This window comes from Corythoichthys intestinalis, chromosome 16 (genome assembly GCF_030265065.1).
Source record: "Corythoichthys intestinalis isolate RoL2023-P3 chromosome 16, ASM3026506v1, whole genome shotgun sequence".
NCBI lineage: Eukaryota > Metazoa > Chordata > Actinopteri > Syngnathiformes > Syngnathidae > Corythoichthys > Corythoichthys intestinalis.
In genome coordinates, this window is record NC_080410.1 from 47,472,994 (window position 1) to 47,498,766 (window position 25,773).

General features: G+C 40.6%; 3 protein-coding genes across 5 annotated transcripts; 2 read left to right on the forward strand and 1 right to left on the reverse strand.

Moving 5' to 3' along the window:
• Positions 1-3,713: 3,713 nt before the first annotated feature.
• On the reverse strand, positions 3,714-15,514 carry LOC130931772 (uncharacterized). The gene is made up of 4 exons (XM_057860789.1): positions 15,370-15,514; positions 11,044-11,660; positions 7,084-7,215; positions 3,714-6,981 (listed from the first exon to the last, which is right to left on the reverse strand). Exons 2-4 carry the CDS (start codon positions 11,644-11,646, stop codon positions 6,097-6,099), a joined length of 1,620 nt encoding a protein of 539 aa, XP_057716772.1. The 5' UTR covers positions 11,647-11,660; positions 15,370-15,514; the 3' UTR covers positions 3,714-6,096.
• Positions 4,790-5,472, forward strand: LOC130931715 (keratin-associated protein 5-5-like). Its single transcript, XM_057860693.1, has 2 exons — positions 4,790-5,048; positions 5,261-5,472. Exons 1-2 carry the CDS (start codon positions 4,790-4,792, stop codon positions 5,470-5,472), a joined length of 471 nt encoding a protein of 156 aa, XP_057716676.1.
• On the forward strand, positions 14,994-25,512 carry LOC130931774 (RNA-binding protein with serine-rich domain 1-like). 3 transcript variants are annotated; one of them, XM_057860792.1, is made up of 7 exons: positions 14,994-15,597; positions 16,624-16,767; positions 18,766-18,927; positions 19,005-19,122; positions 23,977-24,130; positions 24,212-24,353; positions 24,967-25,512. In XM_057860792.1, exons 1-7 carry the CDS (start codon positions 15,395-15,397, stop codon positions 25,070-25,072), a joined length of 1,029 nt encoding a protein of 342 aa, XP_057716775.1. In that variant the 5' UTR covers positions 14,994-15,394; the 3' UTR covers positions 25,073-25,512. The 3 variants fall into 3 exon arrangements, with proteins under 3 accessions (XP_057716775.1, XP_057716777.1, XP_057716774.1); XM_057860794.1 differs by having other exon boundaries at positions 18,769-18,927; positions 24,967-25,511; XM_057860791.1 differs by having other exon boundaries at positions 14,997-15,597; positions 18,742-18,927; positions 24,967-25,510.
• Positions 25,513-25,773: the final 261 nt, after the last annotated feature.

The window sequence follows — 25,773 nt, forward strand, 5'->3', positions numbered from 1 at the left end:
CCGTGGTCTGCAGTGTGCTTGCTCAGGGAGCTTGTGTGTCTGCTCAGACACATGAAAAATTAGAGGGAACACTCCTACTATATAGGCGTAGAGTATGGTTTTGGACTAAGCACTAGTGAAAAGTGGTGTCATGAAGTACTTTTTCACAAAAAAGGACAATGCTACAGTATGTAAACCAGAGATAAAATGCACCGATAAACATACCGTACCCTTGGCCATGATAATGCAACTTTCACAGAAGGTATCTGTTGAGTAAAAAAACAATGAATACAAAGAAATCACAATTTATTACTGTACAATGTGTGTACTTACCGCGGTCTATGTCTTCAGTTTGAACACGCAAAAAGAAGCAGCTGCACAGAGCAAAAAAGAAGATCTTCATGGTTTTTGACTGCACAACAACTATGTCAACTGACAACAACCAGGACTGAACGTGTAGAAATATAATCTTTTGCATTGCGTGCGGTCACATGATCTCAAGAGACAATAGGATCGCATCACTGGCGCGACACACAGGACAGATTTCGAGTTTGTCTGGTTTTCTCTGAAAGAAATTACATGGAAAAAAATGAAAAAGCCGTCTGTGGTATTTACGTGCTATTCTGTTATTACACATGCAAAACATGTATGTGCTTTGGTTTTGTTTCTAGTTCAAATCAATAGCTGTGTAATACTTGTTACATAGAGAACCTTACCAAAACATTTGAACTTTAAAAAATTATATCATGGAAAAGTTGATTTTCAGGAAGTTCTAATTTTGAAAAGCATATTGTTTTCTTTTGGAAAGGGTCTATAAATGTGGACATTTTTCATTTCGGTGTATCTAATACTTATAAGCATTAGTAAAATGTCAATCTTTACGGTTTAATGTACAAATTCAAATGTGCTGTGATGATACGTTGTGGCTTTGAGTACTCAACAAGACGCTGGATTTAAAAAGAAAACATTTTTTTTTAATATTAAGAAGGGATTCATTTTGGCTGAATATTCATACTGTAGCGACTTTTATTTTTCATGTGTTACCCCGCAAGGGATCATGGGTAGTTACGGCAACCATGACTGAGAGTTGTGGTTGCTGTTGTTGTGTTTTGGTGTTTTCTGTCCAAGAAAGGCGCTGTCTATTGGGGTCGCCAGATCAGCAAGTGTAAAACATAAAAACTTTCTCTCATTCTTTCAGTTACTCGCCACAACACTGTACACAGTGATGGAAAAGTGACTAACCCCTTTCTGGTTTCCTTTTACTTACATTCCAGCCAGTACCGCGGAGAGTGGGGTGCGGAGAGCTGCAGCACCCCCTGGTGTTGGGGGGTGTTTTGTTAGAATCTTTGTTGTTGTTGTTGTTAAAATATAAATAAAACCCATAGAAACAATAGCGTATTTAACTTTGGGGATTAAATATACAAGTTGAAAAAGTTTTTTTTTTTTTTTGTTACTAACATGGTCACCACCTGACACCTTGCTTGCTAAATCTACCTTTGGTGTCTTTAAATAGGACATGCTTGCATTGTAGCCATATTACAGTTTACTGTTGCTGTTGAGCTGCCGCCGTGCCGAGCGCTGTTGGATATTCGTGTGCAATTTATTTTAGTGTTGTGAAAAGGGGGTGTTAAACCTAGGCTTATTGGGCCTTTTATTTTTCAAATGTGTTCGTGTGTCATTGCGCTGTCTAGCTGTGGGGATTTGCATTATAACACACGGGCGTTTTTTTTTTTTTTCACAAAAGCTCCAACACACACTGTAGATGAAAGACAATGCTGTCTTTATAGTAGCCTAGTAGTACAGGTAGTCCCCGGTTTACGAACGTCCCAATGCTGGCAACGTAAACTGAATTTCCGCTTAAGTCGGAACTAACCCTTTAACTACCACAAAATAACTATCTAAAGTATTGTAGTTTGTTTAATGATGGAGGATACACTGCCCTCTGGTAGCAGCGTTGGGTATGGCTGGACTGAGGAGCAGTTTTGGATTGGCCCACATCAGGGCCATAAGTTGTTTCAGCTAATGTATGGGTTTAAGCTAACAAAAGTCTGCTAGCATTTAAAATAGCAGACTTTTGTCAGGCAAATTAGGCTAATTTAATCTACCAAATTTACATATTGATCAGACTGGATGGACATTTTTACACCAATTGTTTTGTGTGGAGTGTTTTATTTTTTAAATGTGTGTCATTTTGAACATAAGTGGATACATTCATACAAATTGTCAAAAGAGAAAGTATGGTAATTTTCGCACTATAAGGCGCACCTGACTATAAGACGCACCCTTCAAATTTGGCACGGAAATGGCATTTGTTCATAGATAAGCCGCACTGGACTATAATCCGCAGCTGTCCTCACTGTATTATGGGATATTTACACCAAAAGATATTAACCAGTAACATTTTATTTTACAGCGACATCAAAAGACATAAGACCAAATGAACCACCATGAAGATTTGCAGCCAGTTGGTTCAAAGCTTCATTGCTTCAAGAAGTTTCATTTGGCCATCACTGCTCCCTTTGGGGAGACAGTCAACCTCTGCTGCCACCTGCTGTCAACACTCTTTTCATCCAACATGCCTCCTAGCATGCAGTGCAGCGCTACAGTTGTGCAAATTATTTCTTCATTTACTGTTCCAGTTGTTTCATTAATTGCTAGTTATGGTATTTGGTAAGACTTTATTTGACAGTGGCGCCATAAGACTTTTATTTGACAGTGGCGCCGTAAGACTGTCATTAGACAATCATAATTACGACATGAAACCGTCATGAGCATTAATGAATGCTTATAACATATGTCATTTAGGGTTATGCGGCAAATTATATCACTTTTGAATGGATGTTAAAGATCCGAGCTGGACATAAATGGAGTTAGTGAGATAATTTGCCAGATTACACTTAAGAACATCTGTCATGAGCATTCAGTAATGCCCATGATGGTGTCATGTCATAATTATGACGGTCTTATGACGCCGTTGTCAAATAAAGTATTACCCATTAACCCAAATAAATCAACATATAAGCCGCACTGGACTATAAGCCCCAGGATTCAAAATGAAGGAAAAAAGTAGCATCTTGTAGTACGAAAATTACTGTAAGTAAAAAGCTTCAAAAAGCACAATTGCCTTGTTTGATGCCTATAAAGCTGAACAACTTCACGTTTAGTGAGGACAAAACATGTCATATTAGGAAAATAAAAAATAAGATACTGTGAGGTCCAATAAGGTACTATTTATGCGCCTAATAAAACAAAAAACAAAAAAACGACTGTAGACAAAATGGCGTACGAGATTCCAGCGTCATAAAGCTGAAATCGCGTAAGTCGAGTACGTAACCCAGGAAGGACCTGTAGTACGTAAACTATCCAGGATGCGTGTGTACTGCCATTATGCGTACGTTGTATGGAGAAATCGTCCGAGCATGACAAATCTGGACCGAAACGGCTGTTTTTGGATGGGGAAACTAAAAAAAAGATCCTCAGCACCCTGCTGTGAGTAACTTCCAGCTCCTCTGATTCCAGCTGCATCTCTAAGGAAAGTAGGTGAAGCAATGCTGGGCTATACCGCTCGATACATCTATCCAGCAAACATAAAAATAAAAATAAAAAATCATGGGGAAACTGATTTCGAGGTTTCTTATGTGTCGATTTAACAAACCTTGAACCCATTAACCCAGCACAAGTAGTATGCCCCGGACAAAAACACACGAAAAAAAAAAAAAACACTAAAACATTCATTCAAAATTTCAAACCTTTTATTTAGGTTTAGTGATATAAATAAAAGACTAAAACACTGGCTATGCTACATATGACTTTTCATTCAGCCATGACGGTGACCGGCATCTATAGTACTATGAAACCGTTATTTTGCTTTGTCATTGGTACAGAAGGCACCAAAATATCAAGGAGGAAGGGTGGGGGGAACATGATGACCTTGGGAGTGAAAAGGGCACGTATCAGTCTAAACGCCAACAATGGAAGACAACAATGCTCTCCTGTATTTACACCTCAGCATGTGGCTGTTGTCCACGATAAGGACACTAAAGGCCTTTGTGCCAACTCATTCGCTGTCATTGACGGCGATGGACTGCAAATCGGGAAGTTTGGCAGTGCACGATCGTTTTTCAGTGACAAAGAAGGCAATAGACGTTTAAATGGATTGGGCGTCTCTTGCCATCAAATTAGTTATAATACTGCAGCGTCCAGAGGTAAGGCACAGCAACAAAGTAAGTAATGCTAACACCTGTGCTTACAGACCTGCTCGTCCACCACGTTGGCTTTATCAGGTCACACGGTTGAGTTTGGGTTGGATTGTTGGGTGCACATTAATACATGGGCCACAAAATTAAGCAATTAGCAAGTGTCAAACTCAGATTTGGGCCTGCTCAGACCAGACATTATTGCCACACCTAACCGGTTGCTGTGGCAACAAAGGTGTCATCCAGCATAGAGTGACACCACGGAACGTCAAAACCCATCTTAGCTGTTCAGACTGAGACACATCTTGTCCATATCTGATTTGAAACTACCTCGGTATATAGTTTCAATCTGTCTTGCAAAAATCTGATTTGTGTGCTTTGTGACTTTTCAGACGACATAAGAGCCATCCAGTTTCAATCTGGATGGGCTAAAAATCTGATTCTAGCTGCCTATCTGAACAAGGCCAGTGTTATTTCTTGAGGTGGGACGTCCAATCCATTTTGACTAGAAGATATCAAAATGGTTTGGAAGTCTAGCACAGTTAATAGTAGCTAAACATGATCAATGACAGTGAATGAGTTTAAAACATTAGCAGACAATTGCACAAGTCACTATGATCCCGGTCACCAGTAAACCAAGAGTCAAGTTGAGTCGAGTCAAGGGTTGTGAGGACGAGTCGTGTCAAGTCAAGGGTTGTGAGGACGAGTCGTGTCAAGTCAAAGGATGTGAGGACGAGTCGTGTCAAGTCAAAGGATGTGAGGACGAGTCGTGTCAAGTCAAGGATCGTAAGGACGAGTCGTGTCAAGTCAAGCATCGTAAGGACGAATCGTGTCAAGTCAAGGGTCGTAAGGAGGAGTCGTGTCAAGTCAAAGGTTGTAAGTGCAAACAAGTAGTGTCAAGTCAAGGGTTGTAAGTATGAACAAGTTGTGTCAAGTCAAGGGTTGTAAGGACGAGTCGTGTCAAGTCAAGGCTTGTAAGGACGAGTCGTGTCAAGGCTTGTGAGGACGAGTCGTGTCAAGTCAAGGGTTGTGAGGACGAGTCGTGTCAAGTCAAAGGCCGTGAGGATGAGTCGTGTCATGTCAAGGATTGTTGAACGAGTCGTGTCAAGTCAAAGGATGTAAGGACGAGTCGTGTCAAGTCAAAGGATGTAAGGACTGGTCGTGTCAAGTCAAAGGATGTAAGGACTGGTCGTGTCAAGTCATAGGATGTAAGGACGAGCCGTGTCAAGTCAAGGGTTGTAAGGACGAGTCGTTCCAAGTCAAGGATTGTAAGGACGAGTCGTGTCAAGGATTGTAAGGACGAGTCGTGTCAAGGATTGTAAGGACGAGTCATGTCAAGTGAAAGGTTGTAAGGACGAGTCGTGGCAAGTCAAAGGTTGTAAGGACGAGTCATGTCAAGTCAAGGGTTGCAAGGACGAGTCGTGTCAAGGGTTGTCAGGACGAGTAGTGTCAAGTCAAGGGTTGTAAGGATGGGCCGTGTCAAGTCAAAGGTTATAAGGACAAGTCGAGTCACCGGTTAGTCAATGTCTAGAGTCAAGTAGTCTCAAGTCATCGTCTCACGAGTCGAGTCGAGAGTTAATGCCTCACAAATTGAGTCGAGTCTCGAGCCTCAGACTCTCCCAGCTCAAACGAGTGAGGTCCGAGTCTGCATTTTTCTTCTTCAAGTCTCAATAATGTTGAGAGTTATCAAATTTACGACTCGAGTTGACTCAAGTCCAAGTCCCGGGGACTCAAGTCCAATCATCTGAATATTAGTTCACACATTTGCAATGTTCTACAGTGGTGACAGTTCCAGATAGCAGAATAGATTGTTTCCATTCGTTTCTGAATAAATTGGTTTTCAATAATCTACTCTCTATAAAATATAAATAAATATGTTATTACAAAATTATAATAAAGGATGCAATATGCTACGATCAGTCTAGGGTCCTTCCACTTTTATAATATTGAGGTGTTGATCCTGCGTGGACACGCTGCAGTCCTGAAGATCACTTCCCGAACATCTGGTTTGGAATTCCGACGTTTTACTTCCTGGCTCCCTAAATGCCTGAGGATGCGAGCGGTCGTAAGCAGGTGTGTAAGACTGGGCATAGGGTGTAATCAGACAGTTTTGCTGAGGATACACGTCCGCGTACGCTTGCTGAGTCTGCGGTGGAGTGTGAGCGAGCGGGAGGTTGTCGGTGCCGCTGCATGGCGGGAAGCCGTTGACGCCCTCGGCGTTCAGGACTGGCAGTTTAAAGGCCTCCACGGGTTCCAGACTCTCCAGCGAGTCGTAAGCTGGCTGCATTTGGCTGCACTGGCTGAACGTGATTTGGTTGAAGTTGAACGTGTCTTGACCGAACGAGGAAGAGTTGGTGGGCAAACAGGAAGGGGACGGAGTTTTGTCCTGCGCCTGCCGGGCACTCTCGCAGGCTCCCGCTTTGGACGCGAGGCTCTGCAGGGTGTTGAGGATCTGCTTCTGAATGTGCGTCTGCTGCGCTTGCTCCCTCTCCATGCGGCTCTGCTGCTCCACCAGCATCTTCACGGCCAGGCCCAGGGTGTGCACCTCCGAGCCCAGGGTCCGGATCTGATCCTGAAGTCCGCCTCTCGCCCCGGCCTCCTGAGTCATCTCGCCGCTCGTCCCCGCTCCCGACGATTGCGTGTGAATGACGGCGCCCCCGGAAGACGGGGAAGATAAAGGAGGAGGTGCACGGTTGGGAAGCCGGATCCCGACCCGAGGCAGCGTGTGAAGGGTGCGTATGGAAAGACTTGCTCGCTGTGGGACAAACCGCCTACCTGTGGTCGCTTCTCCATCTGTCAATCCAGTCTGTAAAAGGAGGAGAATACATACTTCACTTATTAACTGCCAGTGACATGGTAGACGTCCAATCCAAAGCACACCATGTATCATATCATCGCATTTTGTCACCTTGTCTGCGGTCAGATCATAATGTGTTGATGCTGCTGCTGATGATAGTGGTGGTTGTTGTTGTTGTTGTGACACTGCGGTTAAATCGGATCTTTGGATATTTGATTGATCCCGCCTCAATAAAGCTGCCACCTGGTGGAAAAACATCAGAATATGGCCGGTGAGTCAGAAGGTGTGTGGGTTAGAGCAGCGTTTTTCATTCGACAGGCCGAGTTGCAGTCGGAGGAAAGGATTAGATAGAAAGTTGCAGTCGTGTCCAGATGAGTATTGCTCGTGTCGCGTTCAATAACTGCTCAGATTTCTAGCCATCAGCAACCTTGCCGTCCGCGACAATGTGGACCACAGCACGTCTACTGTACATCATTTAATTAGACTCGTCAAGAGTCAATATACACGAAAGTGTCCTTTCCATTTTATCCATATGTGACGACCGTCAATTTTCCCGTGTTTTATTCCAACACATTGTCGAGGACAGCAAAATGGCTGTCGGCTAGAAATCCGAGCAGTTCTTGAACGCACACGAGCAGCAATCCTAAACGTCATCTCTAAACGGAACACCTGTCACTTCAAATCTAGTCGATGGACTATTTTGTTCGCCTTCGTGAGAACACAGAGAAACAGGCAATTTTTTTGAGAAAAACTACACAGGTAAATGATAAAGCCCTCAAAGCCAGTAACCCTGTGTTGCTAAATAAAAAAAAAAAATAATCCCACACTGTGGCAGAGACCTTAATACTACCTGCCTGCAAAACCTATTGTCAGTGAGATGCTCTGCCCTGATGCGGTTAAAGACATTGGTAATGTCAGGGTTTGCGGGCAGGCAGGTGGTATGGACCCAAACACAGGAAAAACGAGTTGAGGCAAATGAACGGTGCAAAAAATGATTTAATTAAAGCCAACAAAAAACAAAGTACAAAACAAAGTCTGTGGGAATCCAAAGAAAGCACCGAGGTAAACAAAACTGTCACTAACAAAAGACTGCTTTTCAAAAAACTTACTTGGGACACGAGGACTTGGATAGATGCGAAAATGCTGACCAGAACGTGGACATGGACATTGACAATGACGCAACAAGGAGTGCAAAGAAACTGGGAGCTTATATACACACAGTGACAAGGGGTAACGAGACAACAAGGAACAGATGGGTGACACAGAATGATGCAGGTTTGCGGATACACTAGGAGCAGGCACAACAGGTGAAAACAATGGGCAATCACAGGAACACACTAGGAGGGAACCAACACAAAACCTAACAGCTAAAGTCCCCCTGTCTGATAATTCTGAGCTTTTCAAGCCTAACTGCAATAAAAAATAATAACACAGACTGAGAGCTGTTGACGATGATTCCTGCTAGGATATCGGCTTTGTGTTCATCTAAACAGGCTCAAGTTTCACACTGAGTAAGTATAAATATTGAGAAATAATTTTAAAATACTGTACAGAAAGTAATTTTGGAAGATTTTTGGTTTGTAGTGTGCCACGAGATTTTTTCCAATGTAAAAATGTGCCGTGACTTTGAAAAGGTTGAAAAACACTGGGTTAGAGGTCAACTGATATGGGCTTTTCAAAAGCAGATGCTGATACCGATATCACCCACCCCCAAAATTTCAACCAATTGCCGATATCCAAAACCGATTTTGTAAGCCGATAATTGAGGCCGATACACCGTAATTGTCGGACTATAAGGCGCACCTGACTATAAGCCGCCACTCACCAAATTTGACACCAAAATGGCATTTGCTCATACTGTAGATAAGCCACACCGGACTCTAAGCTGCAGCTGGCCTCACTGTATTATAGGATATTTACACCAAAAGATATTAACCGGTAACACTTTAATTGACAGCGGCATCATAAGACTGTCATAAGACCGTCAAAATTATGACATGACACTGTCATAGGCATTAACGAAGGCTTATGACAGGTGTCATTTAGTGTCATCCGGTGTAAACACATTGGCTATTTTCTCTTGCAAGATAAAAAAAAAAAAAAAAATCCAATATTTACAAAACAGGCAAACCTGAAGCTTCCTGTAGCAGCCTGTCTTCAAGCTGCTGTGGGGTCCTTGCCGGGTCCTACCGTCAGCCAGCAGCGGCCAAAGTTGCCCACATAGATGCCTGATCAAAATCCTTTTTATCGGGTATTTTGGATCTAATGTGAATTTTTTATCGATTTACAGGGTGCATATTTGAGACCTTGTCGCCTAGGAAGTTAGTTGACGTCTCTCGTTATAATTTCAGATGAGGATTTCGAAGTACAGTATTTTGGAAACACAAAAGTTCCTGAATACGAGGGTCTGCTAACAAAATGACCATTATTGTTGTGGTGATCTAGACCGTCACGTTTCTAAATACTGAATTAGCGTCTGAAGCTAATTAAATATTTCAGAACCAAATGGTTATGGCAAGCAGTGTATTTTAATGTTTATACAAAGTTTTAAATGAGGCAAGATCACAGCTGGAGACGCAGATCAGGAAAGCGCACAGTTCAGCGTAGGAGAACTCTCAACTAAGCAAAATAGCTAACAGAGAATCTAGCTGGGACCAAACATGCACAGAAATGGCAAAGTTCAAGTCATTGCTGTACCACACAAATCAAGGTGAGTGTTAAGAATCCTGAACCTATTATATTTATTAATCATAAATTATAAATTGTAATATTTTACCTTAAATTCTGGTGTTGAAAAAGGTTAATTGTCTATAAACTATAGACATTATGATTATTGTCTATAACCTGGCATATTCCTTATACAAAAAATTACAATACAGATGGCGTATTTACATTGAAAGAAGTATTTTTCATCTCATTGAAACAAATCATTATATGAATTTGCACTAACAATCAGAACAGTAACTCCAACAAAGACTTCAGTTTGAACTGAAGTCGGATTGACTAATGTAAATTAGACATATTTGATTTAAATCCAAATGGGTAAAACATTGAATGTGTTTCAGAATATGGACCAGGTCAGATGTCAAAAATGGCATCACAGACTGATGAATGGGGAGTGCTACTGACGGCAACTGTCGCCCATTGCATTGACAGTGCCCATCTCAACAGTGAACTGTGAGAGACATTTGTCTGCAATGAACAGAGTAACACATTTAGTCAACTGTACAATGTCAGTTAGAGATGCTTGAATGTCTTCATGTCCCAGATCTATTTTTTTCTTATTCCTGATTAGGTGAAGACAGACTTGAGAATCAGGGGGACCATCTTGCAGCACGCCTCACTAAAAATTGACCATTTATTGCTGATTTCCCTTTTTATTTATTTTTTAGTCCAGTAAAATCAAATGTTCGCAGGCAGGATGCAAACTTTGCAAAGGTTAACGTTCTTAGAAAAAAATAAATGTTGTGAAAAAAATCTTATTTGTCATGATATGAAACAAATTCGCCGCGGCACTTGATGGGGTTGTCCAACTCTAACGCGGCCCACCACCAGCACCACCACAGCTTCATAAAATCCTAAGGGAAACACTGCGAACTACATATATATATAAGGAAATGTCACACATTGTAAACCTATGACAGAAACTGGTGAATTTTTTTCTCGTTCTCTTCTCGTTAGACGGAAACTGGCATTCCTCCCTTTTTTTTAGTCTCGCAAGACACGTTTTTAGCTCGTCATCTTCATGAAAAAAAAAATAATTGACGAAATATTTTCGTTATCATTGATGAAAACGACACTGGCTCTCACAGGTCAAAAAACAGCAGTCTGATGGATATTACGGTTGTGGCTTAGCAAATGAACAGCTACATTTGTCAGTTTTCAACAGCTTTAGGAGGGTCGCCATTTTGTTAAACGACCCAAAATGACATCACAAAGCCCAGTGATGTGAATGTCATATGACTGAACCCAACTCGCACACTTTACATTATGCTTTAAACAAAACCTTTCAATCTGTAGTCATGCTCGTTTTTTTTTTTTTTAACAATTGTGACAAGATGAGACTCCAACCTTCATCCTGTGCGTCAGCGCTTTATCCAAAATGCGTTTACGGGCCGCCAGCATGGAACTAGTGGCTGGGGAAGGCGTCACTCTCCTCCTGGCGAAGGCCACAGAAGCGGTTCCCGGAGAAGAAGTCGCACTAGTTTCTGCTCTTTGCTGACTTGGCGCAAGAGAGGTAACGCTCACAATCTGAACGTCGTTATCGTCCACACTCGGCTGCTGTTGCTCCGGCCGGCTGTCCGCGCTGCTTTCCCCACACCCAGATGTTTTAGCATTACCGTCCGCTTCCGTGGACGCCTGTTTGGTGAATTTGGTAAAGCCGGCGTTATGTGACGTGCCCCGCAGCAGGTGTTGCAGACGTATATTGCTCCAGCTCTCCTGTAGACCTCCGACTAAATTTTGCATATGAGCTGGTGCAGTGTTACACCCGACCTCCAGAGGCCGGACCCTGCCTGGCCTTCTGCCTTGGAACTCCCTAAGGAACAGGTAAATAGCCTGCGCCGAAACCTTGATGTTCTCCAACTCCAGTACGGCTTTGATCTTGCGGAAACTCAGGCCGGCTTTCCTCAGCTCCACCACTTTGCGCTTGGCTGCGTCGTCCAGGCGACCCATGGCGTCGATTGTATCTACGGAAAGGAACATAACATAATACACACAATATTTGAGATAAGTCGAGAAAAGAATATTTGAAGCACACTTTAACTATTATTAGATGACAGTTCACTATTGAAAGTATATTATGTTAATGAATCGTCAATTAATTACAGCACACCAAATTTCAACAATTCCTGTTGATTTTGGGTCACCAACTGGCTGTGAATTCAGTGCTACTGACGGCAATAGAGGTTTTGACTGGTCAAAATGGATTGGACTAGGGCTGCAGCTATCGATTATTTTAGTAGTCCATTAATCAATGAACTAGTAAGTTCGAATAATCGAGTAATCGGATAAGGAACATTAAAAAATAAAATACCTGAGCTGGGTCTCAAACTGTATAAAAAAAATAAAATAAAAATAAGGATCTATGTACAACAAAAGAACAATTAGGTAACTTAACTTACATAGCAAAATTCCGCTAGCTTAAATGCTATAAAATGCTAACTTTCTTTTTGTTTTTACAATGCTCTTAACAAATGGTTCAGACACATATTTCACAATAACATGGCTAAATATACCTATAAACTAAATCACGGATGCATTAAAAAACATTAGCTCAAACAAAAACTTAGCTTATGTTGGTCTTAACAGGGGGCAGCTGGATTCAGCCAATTGAAATGAGGCAGACTAGAGGGCAGTGTATCCACCCAAATCAATAAAACTAAATGCAAACACTTTCAAAACAAACTAGTGCTGCAACGATTAATCGATTAATTTGAGTATTCAATTTAAAAAAAGATTCGAATGAAATTTTGCTGCTTCGAGTATTCGTTTGATTAAAGTGGCGTTGTAATGGTTCGTTTTGAAAGTGTTGGCATTTAGTTCTATTGATTTGGGTGGCTACACTGCCCTCTAGACTGCTTCATTTCACATGGCTGAAGCCATCTGCTCCCTGTTAAGACCAACATAAGCTAAGTTTTGGTTTGAGCTAATGTTTTTTTTTTGTTTTAATGCATTCGGAATTTATAGGTATAGTTAGCCATTTTTGTGGGAATATGTGTCTGAACCATTTGTTAAGACCATTGTAAAAAAACGTTAGCATTTCTAGCATTTAAGCTAGCGGACTTTTGCTATGTAAGTTAGCCAACTGTTGTACATAGATCCTCATTTTTTTTTTTTTATACCGTTAGAAGCTCAGCGCAGGTATTTTAATATTTTATGTTTCTTATCCGATTACTCGATGATTCGACTAAATAGTTCATCGATTAATCGACTACTAAAATAATCGATAGCTGCAGCCCTAAAACAAATAATTACAATGCCTCTTTAACTAAACGAATACTCGAAGCAGCGAAATGTAATTTGAATCTTTTTTTGGTAATCGAATACTTGAGTTAATTGAGTAATCGTTGCAGCACTAGATTGGACGTCTATCGTCATCAATGGCAACCAATGAGTTAACAATGAAAATGTAAAAATATCCCCCATTTCTATCATGAGTAGTACAAAATTCTAATTTCCCCCATGACAACAAATCTCTGGAGACCTGCAGTCGCACAAAAACAAATAATTAAGTACCGATACTTTTGCAATCAAATATGGTATCCGGGAACAACTTTCAGTATCGATACGACGATACGTTTGACAACCCTACAGTAGTACAGTATAAGAGACTAAATGCTCATTAAACACTTATTCCAGTTCAAGTACACAGCTGGCCAAAAGTATTGGCACCCCTGCAATTCTGTCAGATAATGCTCAATTTCTCCCAGAAATTGATTGCAATTACAAATGCTTTGGTAGTAATATCTTCATTTATTTTTGCTTGCAATGAAAAAACAGAAAAGAGAATGAAAAAAACAATCACATCATTATGATTTTACACAAAACTCCAAAAATGGGCCGGAAAAATGTGTTGGCACCCTCAGCCTAATACTTGGTAGCACAACCTTTAGACAAAACTGTGAACAACCCCGTCAGGTGTCCATCAATGAGTTTCTTACAATGCTCTGCTGGAATTTTAGACCATTCTTCTTGAGCCAACTGCACCACGTCTCAGATTTGAAGAGTACCTTCTCCAAACTGCCATTTTCAGATCTCTCCACTGGTGTTTTAAGGGAATCAGGTCTGGACTGATTGCTGGCCACTTTAGAAATCTCCATTGCCTTCTCTCAAACCATTTTCTAGTGCTTTCTGAAGTGTGTTTTGGGCCATTGTGCTGCTGGAAGACCCATGACCTCTTAGAAAGACCCAACTTTCTCACACTGGACCCTAAATACGCAGCAATTTTTTTTTGCAGTCTTCAGACTTCATAATGCCATGCACACAGTCAAGCAGTCCAGTGCCAGAGGCAGCAAAGCAACCCCAAAACATCAGGGAACCTCCGTCATGTTTGACAGTGGGGACCGTGTTCTTTTCTCTGAAGGCCTCGTTTTGTTTCCCTGTAAACTCTATGTTGATGTTTTTCCCCAAAAAGCTCTACTATTGTCTCATCTGAACAGAGAACTTTCTTCCAAAACGTTTTTTGGCTTTCTCAGGTAAGTTTTGGCAAACTCCCGCCTGGCTTTTTATGTCACTGGGTCAGAAGAGGGGACTTCCTCAGAACCTACCAGTGTCCTTTTCATTCAGATGTTGACGGATAGCACGGTTTGACACTGTTGTACCCTCGGACTGCAGGACAGCTTGAACTTGTTTGAATGTTAGTCGAGGTTCTTTATCCACTATCCGCACAACCTTTCATTGAAATCTCTCGTCATTTTTTCTTTTCCGTCTACATCTAGGGAGGTTAGCCCCAGTGCCATGGGCTTTACACTTATTGATGACACTGCGAACGGTAGACACAGGAACATTCAGGTATTTGGAGATTGACTTGTAGCCTTGAGACTGCCCATGCTTCCTCACAATTTTGCTTCTGAAGTCCTCAGACATTTATTTGGTCTTCTTGCTTTTCTCCAAGCTCAATATGGTACACGCAAGGAGACAGGACAGAGGTTGAGTCAACTTTAATCCATTTTAACTGGCTGCAAGTGTGATTTAGTTATTCCCACCATCTGTTATGTGCCACAGGTAAGTTACAGGTGCTGTTAATTACACAAATTAGAGAAGCATCAAATGATTTTTCAAAGGGTGCCCATACTTTTGTCCAGTCCCCCCCAATTTTATTTTGTATTTTGATTTCATTGCAAGCAAAATCAATGAAGATATTAATACCAAAGCATTTGTAATTGCTATCATTTTCTGGGAGGAATTGAGCATTATCTGACAGAATTGCGGGGTGCCAATACTTTTGGCCAGCAGTGTTGTAGTTCAAGTAAAATTATGCAACGTTTGAGCATTGAATTGAATCACACATATGTAGGGAAATACTGGGCTAAATTGTTCTGGTAAGGAACACAAAGTAAACTACTGTACATTGTTATGTCCTGGTTCCCCAAAACAACTGATCCGAAGGGTCATAACACATCACCAAACAGACCAATGAACTACGTTCATTCACGAGACTGTTGGTTTGAAAACCACCAGAAATATACCATATTTTACAACGCATTGCATATGAAAAACAAACTACCAATAAAGAACCCAACATATATAAATGAAGTTCAACAACCGTGCAGTATATGTACCGTTTTCTCTCCAAATATCAACATGTTAACATCAAACCTTGCTTTCTTGTACAAACAACATCCATAAAAACGATAGTTTTGCGTCGCCAACTACTAAAAAAGAGTCAACGCTCACCTGGTGGATGTAAGAAAGATTGTTGATGAGTTTCGAGACGGGCTTCGGTACAAAATCCGCTCCGTCTACAAGCTACAGTTTCATTTTTATCCCGGAGCGCATAAATAAACAAATGAGTTGTAAGTGGCGCTCAGTTAGTGTCGTCACTTCCGGTGAATGTCGTCATCAGGTAGCGACTCTTGAGGACCGTAGTCGCCCGGGAGTATTCCACCTGTATCAAAAGAAGATGTAAGTTTACTTGTTTATTCAATAGTTGCAATTGATATAATAACGTTATTTGCTATTTATTACGGCATGCAATGATTTACCGTCCAGCGGAGTGTTTTATATGCGTAATATGTCGAGCATTTTACGCTTTAACATCAGCCCCGTGGTGTCCGTCTGCCTGAGTTGAATCGGCCTCAATTAAATGAATGGATGGCGGCGTTTTTTTTCCGACTTCCAAAATTATTATTTTTTAAAATCCCAGTCGGCTTTTTGTTTCTTGAATTTAACCACCCCATGCAACTGCTGTTTATATAGGTTATATTATCCATTAAGTTGAGGCCACGATCCTATTCTGGAACCATTTGCGGTCATGGTGTGAAGCTAACAAGTTAGCATAAGAGCTGCTGCCTTTATTAATTGATATGTTGGGGATTTTTTTCAATTCATATAAATCGGCTGATGCATATATTCTATGACAATTTTTATGGGTACCGCAAGCAAGATGATTATACAACCATATTTCAGTATTTAGTAAAACTCATCATACTGAGGTGTTTCTAATAATTCGGTTGTCCCACTTATGATACAGCTACTTAACTCAAGGTCAGTTTTGTGTTTGTCGATGACACAAATGTCGACAGATGATTAAACAGGCTGTCCGAAATACAACTAGTAACGAAAGTAATTAATTAATATTATTACATAAACAATATTAAGAAAAGTAATAGTCTTCATTCAATTATTTCTATAGAAGTTGTTGCCATTTAATGTTGGTGGAGAAATAAAAAACAACTGGGGGAAAAAATTAAGAACTCAGATTTCTATGACATTTAGAAAATAATAATTAAAAAAACAGCAAATTGCAAAAACAACTAGTTTTTATGTGTGTTTTTCAGAGGTGGGTAAAGTAAAAAGTCTACTTGAAATCTACTCGAGTAAAAGAAGTATTGCGTGGTAAAACTAAGAAGTACATTTTTCTCAAAAAGTTACTCAAGTAAATGTAACGTGTTACTATCCACCGCTGTTTATTTATTTTTTTTTGTGTAGGGCTCCATCGCCGACCAAGCGAAAGGAAGAGGAGAAAACTAAAGACCGAGCCAAGGAAAAATCCGCTAAGGATGGCGAAAAAGACCGAGGGCGGGAGAAAGCCAGGAAACGCCGCAGCGCGTCCACTGGAAGCAGCAGCAGCAGGTCTGGAGTCCACAATCGCAAGTTATTAAAACCAACAAACACTGAAAAAAAAAAAATCACATTGGTATTGTTCAAACAAGTGCAAACACATGCTTCTGCCGTGTTTTTCCGACTTTTGCGTCAATAATTCTTAGAAAGAAAACGTTAGTATTAGAGGCGTGCAAAATTTCCGATTCTTAAGGCTCAAACACACCAGCAACGTGAACGTCGCGTCAACGATCTCGCCGCGATGACTCTTCGAAACGCGGCCGTTAAAGTCAGTCAGCCAATGCACACCAGTCGCAGTGCGTCCGCGTGTTAGACGTGTCCCAGAAGCGCTAAACGCGATGGACGTGAAAAGAACAGCAGAGTTTGTTTTTTGACGCGAGACGCGGCCCCCCTGCGTCAATACTACTAGGTAGGATCGGGCAGGCCGAAAGTCACTCGTGTAAAAATACGGTGGATCCGGTCGTTTTTCAAAATAATATGCAATCGTAACTTACTATATAAATAAAATAAACTGAAATGAGCTAAAACACATGCAATTAATACGAATAATACACAAATACTGCTACACAATTAAATTAATTCCTGCGTGGTGCTTTAACCTGAGAAAAAACATCAATAAAGCTTAGAAAAATGTTCATAAGACAAAAAATGTTAAAATCTTTGTCATTGGGATTGCTTTTTGCCTTAGCACGGCTTCTTTTTTCTTCTTTCTTTCAAAAAGAAAGCTGGCCAATACGCGGGGTCTGAAAGGCAAAGTGTTGTTGTTTTATTATCTTTTAATAGCCGCTATTCTCGCGCGATCTTGCAATCCTCGCGTGAACCGATCAAGCCGCTCCACAGACGCGCTGCTCGTAAAACGCGTCCTATGGAAATTGACGCCGAGCGTCACTGGTGCGTTATCGCGGCGGGATCGTTGACGCGACGTTCACGTTTCTAGTGTGTTTGAGCCTTCAGATTATTCGCGATTCGGCCGTGGAAGATTCGAGAACGATTCACAAATATCCAAATTCTGATTATTGAATTATACCAGGTAAAGCGGAAGTAAAACACAGTCAGCGCGGTCTTTGGGACGCAACGAGAAACGGACCGAGAGTAAATATAATGTTCAACTCATGCCGCTAGATAAAAAACCAATCATACCTGACTGCGGCTGACAGCCGCTACAAAGAACGCCCAGTTGCGAGTTGCTACAAACATACGGCTAAAGTAGATATCATATATATGTAGAACTAAATGCAAAATGACAGACAACGTTGGGGTTAGAACATGTATTATTGAACAGAGATGCGTATTGACAGACCTTCCGGCGTAAGTAAACAGCCGCCATCTGAAAGCAGTAGACCTCTCTAGAAGGCGCTGTTGTAGCGAACCTAATTAACTTTTTATCTAAAATACTCCTAAATTGGCAGAATCTTGTCTTGAATCTATCTTTAAATGATGAAATAGTTTTAAAACTTTGGCAAAAGTAGACAGAAGGGAAATAATGGAATAACGGGAGCAATTTTAACAACTGTAACAGTTGAGTCACAACATTAAATTAATTGAATGTAGTTTAAAGCTGCTGATACAGAATGGGGACTGGAGTATTTTATTTACTGTTTTTTTGTATATTTGTTTACTGTAATATGTTAACTTGATACTGAAATAGTAGTTTGGTTTAGCCTGAGAGGATTTTTGAACAATCTTGGAACTAATGTACAAAACATTAAAAAAAAAAAAAAAAAAAAAAAAAAAAGGGAGGGGGGTGAATCAATAATCGTTTTATAATCGAATCGGAGCCTCTGAATCGTAATCGAATCGTTAGGTGCGCAAAGATTCCCAGCTCTAGTTAGTATTACCTCCACGCTCTCAATCGCCGACTCCAACCTGGCCGGAATTTATTTTTATTTTCCTTGCTCCAAGCCCAAATTGTCGCGCTTTTGGGGATTCGCCACTGTACGTTCCCCTCGAACGAGTTGAATGCTGACCGGTCACGTCCACAATCAGGTCCCGATCGAGCTCCTCTTCCAGCAGCAGCTCCGGTTCCAGCTCGGGCTCGTCCAGCGGCTCCAGTTCCTCCGGAAGCAGCCACTCGGGTTCCTCCAGCTCCAGATCGTCGTCCTCCTCCAGCTCCTCGGGCTCGCCCAGCCCCAGCCGTCGGCGCCACGACAACCGCCGACGCTCACGCTCGGCGTAAGTCACGCTTGATCACCAAGTTCAAATCCAGTCGCTTTAGCGCGATTATCATGTTTGTTGTCGTCATTGTTCAGGTCCAAAACGCAGAAGAGGGGAGATGATAAGGATAAGGATAAAGAGAGGAGGAAGCGAACACCCAGCCCCAAACCAACCAAGGTTCACTTAGGGAGACTGACCAGAAATGTCACCAAGGTCTGCTTTCTTCTTTATTGATGGCGATAGACAAGCAGTCCATTTGAACTAGGGTTGTTCCGATCATGTTTTTTTGCTCCCAATCCGATCCCGATCGTTTTAGTTTGAGTATCTGCCGATCCCGATATTTCCCGAGCAGATAGCTTTTTTTTGCTCCCGATTCAATTCCAATTATTCCCGATAATTTTTCCCGATCATATACATTTTGGCAATGCATTAAGAAAAAAATGAATAAAACTCGGACGAATATATACATTCAACATACAGTACATAAGTACTGTATTTGTTTATTATGACAATAAATCCTCAAAATGGCATTTACATTATTAACATTCTTTCTGTGAGAGGGATCTACAGATAGAAAGACTTGTGACTTTGTATATTGTGACTAAATATTGCCATCTAGTGTATTTGTTGAGCTTTCAGTAAATGATACCGTAGCCATGCCCAATGCATGATGGGAAGTGGAACCATGACTGTGCGTAGTGCTATCAATTGATATATCTTCTCTGCGTTGGGAAATAATATAAGTTAAGAAAAAGCTCATTTGCTACCTTGCTTCCCCACATTGCTTCCCATAATATTTCTAATCGTAGGGAGAGGGATTGTAAGGCTTTTGCCAATTAAATAAAGACTTCAAAGGCTGCCAAAATTCACTCTACTCATTTTATACTGCCTTTTATCTCTCTATATAGGTAAAACGGTGCCATTACAGATTGAGTGTGACAATACGTGGGTAGGTCGTGCAGCGCATGCATTAAATGCGATAAATTTGATAGCCCTACTTTAAGCCAAAACTAAAGACTGTGGATGAGTATCAGACATTTTGTCTGTAACGTTAAATACGATTAGAAAACGATTTAATAAAAAAAAAAAAAAAAAAAAATATATATATATATATATATATATTTAAAAAAAAGGCATGGCCGATATTTTTCTGCCGATCCCGATACTTTGAAAATGACGTGATCGGACCCGAGGGACATCTCTAATTTGAACTGGTTAAAGCAGGGGTCCCCAAACTTTTTCCTGTGAGGGCCACATAACTTTTCCCTTCTCAGTTTGTAACAGAAAAAGTGAGACGATTGCAGGAGTGCCTAAATGTAAAAAATTATTGTTTTTCAGAAACTCACAACCAAATGACCCTTTCTGGATTTTTCAAGGCACAAAAGTAAATAAAATAAAAGTATTAATACAATATAATATAATAATAATAATAAATTATAATAACACTATTAATTAAATAGATAATAATTAGGGGTGTGCGAAATTTCCGATTCTTAGATTAGTCGCGATTCGGCTGTGGAAGATTCGAGAACGATTCACAAACATCCAAATTCCGATTATTGAATTATACCAGGTAAAGCAGAATTAAAACACTGTCAGCGCAGTCTACGGGACGCAATGAGGAACGGACTGAGAGTAAATATCATGTACAACTCATGCCGCTAGATAAAAAAACAATAATACCTGACTGCGGCCGAGAGCTGCTTCAAACAATGCATTTACTAGTTGCTACAAACATACGGACACATACGGCTATAGTAGATATCACATATATGTAGAACTAGATGGAAAATGATTGACGACGCCGGCGTAAAAACATATAAAGAGAAGTAGATGCGAAATGACAGACTTGCCGTTTAGTAGTTGCCGCGTTGTAAACAGCCGCCATCTTAAAGCAGTAGACTTCTCTAGAAGGCTCTGTTATAGCGAACCTAAATAACGTATCTAAAATACACCTAAATCGGCAAAATCTTGACTCGAATCTATTTTTAAATGAAGAAACAGTTTTAAAACTTTGACATGTCGAAAGTTGACAGAAGGGAAATTATGGAATAACGATAGCAATTATAACAATTTTAACGGTTCATTCACATCATAAATTAATTGAATGTAGTTTAAAGCTGTTGATTCAGAATGGGGAATTAATGGGGACAGTATTTAATTTACTGATTTTAACAGTTAACCGATTTATTAAAAGCCGGGGGGGGGGGTGGATCAATAATCGATTTATAATCGAATCGGAGCTTCTGAATCGTAATCGAATCGTTAGGTGCCCAAAGGTTCCCACCTTTTGTAGTCCATATACTACATTGATGTAGGGATGTCCCGATCCAGGTTTTTGCACTTCCGATCCGATACCGATATTGTTTTGCACTTCCGATCCGATACCGATACTGGCCGATACCGACCTATCTGAGCATGTGTTAAAGTTATTTAGCCTCCCTACTTAGTTGTCAGACTCATGTTGAAAAAGGTTTTAGTACTCTTGATAACAACTAGCCAGCTGAATTAGGTGAGTTTGAGTAACACATAACGGTTGGTAACAAGAAACTGACCTGTTTATTCAGTGACAAACACAAAACATTATAAATAACAAACAGAAATGGCATAGTCGGTCAGTAAAACGTGCTAATAATATTGTAAACTGTCTTAAAAAAAGCAAAACACACCAACAACCTCAGTGGAAATCCCACAAATCCCCCAAGCTATTAGATGCTTTTAATGTTTCGTGCATTAGTTACAAAAAATTGTATAAAAAGCCTTTCAGGTTTAAATAAACGACTATTTCAGTATCAAGTTAACATTTTAAAACAGTAAATAAAATACTCAAGTCCCCATTCTGTATCCGCAGCTTTAAACTACATTCAATTCATTTAATTTTGCGAATCAACTGTTAAAGTTGTTAAAATTGCTGCCGTTATTCCATAATTTCCCTTCTATTTTCGACATGTCAAAGTTTTAAAACTGTTTTGAAGATGGATTCAAGTCAAGATTTTGCCGATTAAGGAGTATTTTAGATAAAAAGTTAATTAGGTTCGCTTGGAAGGTTCACAACAGCCTACTAGGGAAGTCTTCTGCTTTAAGATGGCGGCTGTTTACTAACGCATGCTAACACAGTCGAGTCTGTCGTTTTGCATCTTGTTCTATATAACTATGATATCTATTATCTCCAGTAAAACGACGTTGACGTAGTTTGTAGCGGCTGTCAGCAGCAGTCAGGTATTCTTGTGTTTTTTTATCCAGCGGCATGAGTTGAGCTAAAGCCAAGAGTTGAGCATTGGCATTACCCGGGTCTATGACAAGCATTATGTTTACTTTCGGGACGCAATGCGGTCAGTTTCTCATTGCGTCCTGAAGACCGCGCTGTGTATTAGTTCCGCTTTACTTGACATATTTCAATAATCGGAATTTGGATGTTAATGAATCGTTCTCGAATCTTCCACGGCTGAATCGCTCAAGGATGTAATGACGGCTGGGCATGTTGTACCGTTGTTCTAAGTGTTGGAAGGTGCGTCTTTACTCACGTGAGATAATGGCTCGTCATCCAGAATGAATTCTTCGGCAATTACTCTTGTTATCCCCTGGGCTTTGGGACTGTCGAGTGCCAGTTTGTGATAAAGTTCCTGCCAGTGTTAGTTGCGTAGGACCTTTCTTTTTGTCTTCGGTTTTCTTAACATACTCCTCATATTGTTTGTGGTGGTATTTCGCTAAATGCTTGATTAGGTTGGTTGTATTAAAACTTTTTACAGCTTTACCACTACGCTGACTTTATTGTGGCATATGTTGCACTCTGCCTCTTCGTCTTTGTCGTCCTTTAAGGTGAAATGATGCCACACAGCTGACATTTTTACCGATAAAGTCTCTCGGTAAATTGGGAGACGGTAATGTAAATGTAGTGTGTTGAAGGTGTGCCGTAAAATGCGGACCGGAGTTTTGGGAAACCGAAGCAAAAACTGGAATGGATTATGTAAATCGGTGCGCTGAAAAACCTAGACCGGACTTTAAAAAAAAATAAAAAAAAAAAAAACTGGATCGGAAGTTTGGATCGGAATTTTTCCGTGTTCCTATCCAATATCGATGCGCATTTTTTTGCCCATATCGGCGTCCGATCCGATCCAAACATCGGATCGGGACATCTCTACATTGATGTATTATAAACCGCCATGACTGAATGGAAGTTAAGCAGGCCAAATCAATCCATACCAGTGACTATAGATAATGCTGTAAATATTGTTAATTCGGTACATGACACAGATGGATTCGGACCACAAATAGGATGTGTTGCTCATGTAGTAAACCTAGCTGCTAAGAGAGTAGCAGCAATCAACAGTGTGCCCCGCCTCACTTTACAAACAGTAAAGATTGTTCTTAGCACTTTTATACAATATTTCTTCGGCTCAGTAAGTAAGCACATAAATAATATGCACTAAAATGTATGTTGCATGCAAAAAAAGAAAAAAACAAAACAAATACAGTTGTTATTTTTCTGACCATTAAATGTATTGAATCGAAAATAATGTCCACCGCATCGAAAATCGTACCGAACTGTGACATAACTGTATCGTTGCAGCCCTACTGCACATGACCGAATCTTTCTGCGTACCCCTTCTTCCCTACTACTACTCCGCCTGACAACGGGGGGGGGATAAAAAATGCGATAGTGGATGTTTTCTCGCGGCACACCTCACGGAACACGCCTGTTGAAAAACACTGCTCTAGACAACAAAGATTGACTAAATGATGATTGATACATTTTTGCCTTTGATCATAAAGCTACAGATCCTTCACTTGCAAGATCAAAGCAACAAACCTGTCAATCATCGTTAACTTTAAATGGCAAACTCCAGCTCCACTGCTGACCAAGAAAAGCAGCAGGAGGGAGAGTGAGAGGCTGTACGAGCATGAAGCAGAAAAACATAAATACGTTTTTTAAATTAAAAACCCGATCTTTTTCACCCAAATCCGATCCTATGAAAAATGGCGGGATTGGCCAGAGCTCCGATCGGGACCTCCCTCTCCACGATGTTTTTATTTGGAATGAAATGACAATTTTCTCCTCGGGCACAGGATCACATCCAAGAGATTTTTGCCACATACGGCAAAATCAAGTCGGTGGAGATGCCAATGGAGCGGCAGGTGCCGCACATGTCCAAGTGCTTCGCCTACGTGGAGTACGAGAGCCCCGAGGAGGCCCAGAAGGCCCTTAAATACATGGATGGAGGTGGGAGTTGGCTTTTGCCTGTAAGCCCTTTGACAGGCTGTCTTCAGTTCACGCTTAACGCTTTGTAACGTTCGCACATAGGTCAGATTGACGGACAGGAGATCACGGCATCCGCCGTGCTGCCCCAGAGGGTGCGTCCTCCTCCTCGTCGCCTGTCACCCCCTCGCCGAATGCCCCCTCCGCCGCCTATGTGGCGACGCAGTCCGCCGCGCATGAGGAGAAGGTCGGTCTTAGTCACAATTAGAGCTGCAACTAACGATTATTTTCATAATCAATTAATCGGATGATGAATGGATTGATCGGATGAATGTGACTTTTTAAATTACTTTCACAATTTACCTTGAAGTTGTTTTAGGCATGTTGTAAGTACCAATGAAGAAAAAAATCGATGACTATTTCCTTCAAAAATAATACTTTTTTTACAGCTTCCTGACTTAACTGTAGTCTAAGACTGCATTGATTATCAAATCCGGTACAAGAATTTTCCCTAGATTTTACAGGTTACAGGTAGAGTTTTATATTCAGGAAATTACGGTATATTATGTACTTAGCTAGCTTTCAAATGACTCCTTATGTATTGTTTTTAAAAAACATTTTTTTAGTTTTGTTTTATTTGAGAACAGTTTCTTGCATTTGAATGGTGATTTATTATGATGTCACTACATTAGAGGTCGAATTGGTTTTAGAAAAAAAATAAAAATATCGCATAGTGGCAATCATATATGAGACAATATATCGCCTACTAAAATTTATCATGACAGCTTAATCACAATCTTAAAAAATATTTAGTTCAGAACCTCAGATGCTGATTCCCTACCCCTCCAACGTGCTTTCAGGTCCCGCTCCCCAAGGAGACGTTCCCCAGTACGCCGTCGTTCCCGTTCAAGATCTACCGGTCGCAGACGTCACCGTTCTCGGTCCAGTTCCAACTCGTCCAGATAAATAACTTTGCCGGTTCCAGAAAATTTCCTTTTTTTTATTTTTATTTTTTTGATTACAAATAGAAACAAGCTCAAAAGTTAATGTCTTGCTGTTGTTCTGATTTTTTTTTTTTTTTTTTTTTTTTTAAACATTGTGTTTCTTGTCCTTTTTTTTTTTTTTTTTTTTTTTTTCTGCATTGATCCTATTGAGTCCAAGCTGAAGTTTTGACTTTTCACATCACTGTATTGAAGTTTAGGCAGTTGGAAAAATAAAACTTGTTCAAATTCATCTGTTTCAATATGGTCTAGTCCGGGGATCGGCACCCCGTGTTTTTAGAGTCCCATGCGGCTCTTTAGCGCTCCCCTAGTGGCTCCCTGGAGCATTTTCAAAAATGTTTGAAAATTGAAAAATATGGTTGAGGTAAATATATTTTTTGTTTTGATAGCATGTCTGTAGGAGGACAAAAATGACACAAACATTCCTAACGTTTTTCATTGCTGTAAAAATGTGTAGAATAAATATTAAATTTCAAATTTTCTGTCATAACCTGCGACACGTTTGTATCAGCAGGGCAGGATGCCAGGCAGGTGGCTATTGTAAATAAACCGACGGCTGAGTACCCAGTTGGGAGTGAAAGAAACCGTGCGATTCCATTACATCTGAAGAACTTAAAGGAGCGCAAAAATAGATTTAAGAAGTGGACTGCATCGCCAAACTCCACT

Bases quoted from the DNA above. Each gene is read 5' to 3' on its own strand.
- LOC130931715 (XM_057860693.1), top strand. From the start codon at position 4,790: ATGATCCCGGTCACCAGTAAACCAAGAGTCAAGTTGAGTCGAGTCAAG. The intron at 5,049-5,260 runs GTTGTAAGTGCA...TGTCATGTCAAG, and splicing joins GGAGTCGTGTCAAGTCAAAG to GATTGTTGAACGAGTCGTGT.
- LOC130931772 (XM_057860789.1), bottom strand. From the start codon at position 11,646: ATGGGTCGCCTGGACGACGCAGCCAAGCGCAAAGTGGTGGAGCTGAGG. The intron at 7,216-11,043 runs GTTGGAGTCTCA...TTTTTCCACCAG, and splicing joins CGCTGACGCACAGGATGAAG to GTGGCAGCTTTATTGAGGCG. The intron at 6,982-7,083 runs GTGACAAAATGC...CTCCTTTTACAG, and splicing joins ATGATCTGACCGCAGACAAG to ACTGGATTGACAGATGGAGA.
- LOC130931774 (XM_057860791.1), top strand. From the start codon at position 15,395: ATGAGTTTCGAGACGGGCTTCGGTACAAAATCCGCTCCGTCTACAAGC. The intron at 24,131-24,211 runs GTGGGAGTTGGC...GTTCGCACATAG, and splicing joins CCTTAAATACATGGATGGAG to GTCAGATTGACGGACAGGAG. The intron at 24,354-24,966 runs GTCGGTCTTAGT...ACGTGCTTTCAG, and splicing joins CCGCCGCGCATGAGGAGAAG to GTCCCGCTCCCCAAGGAGAC.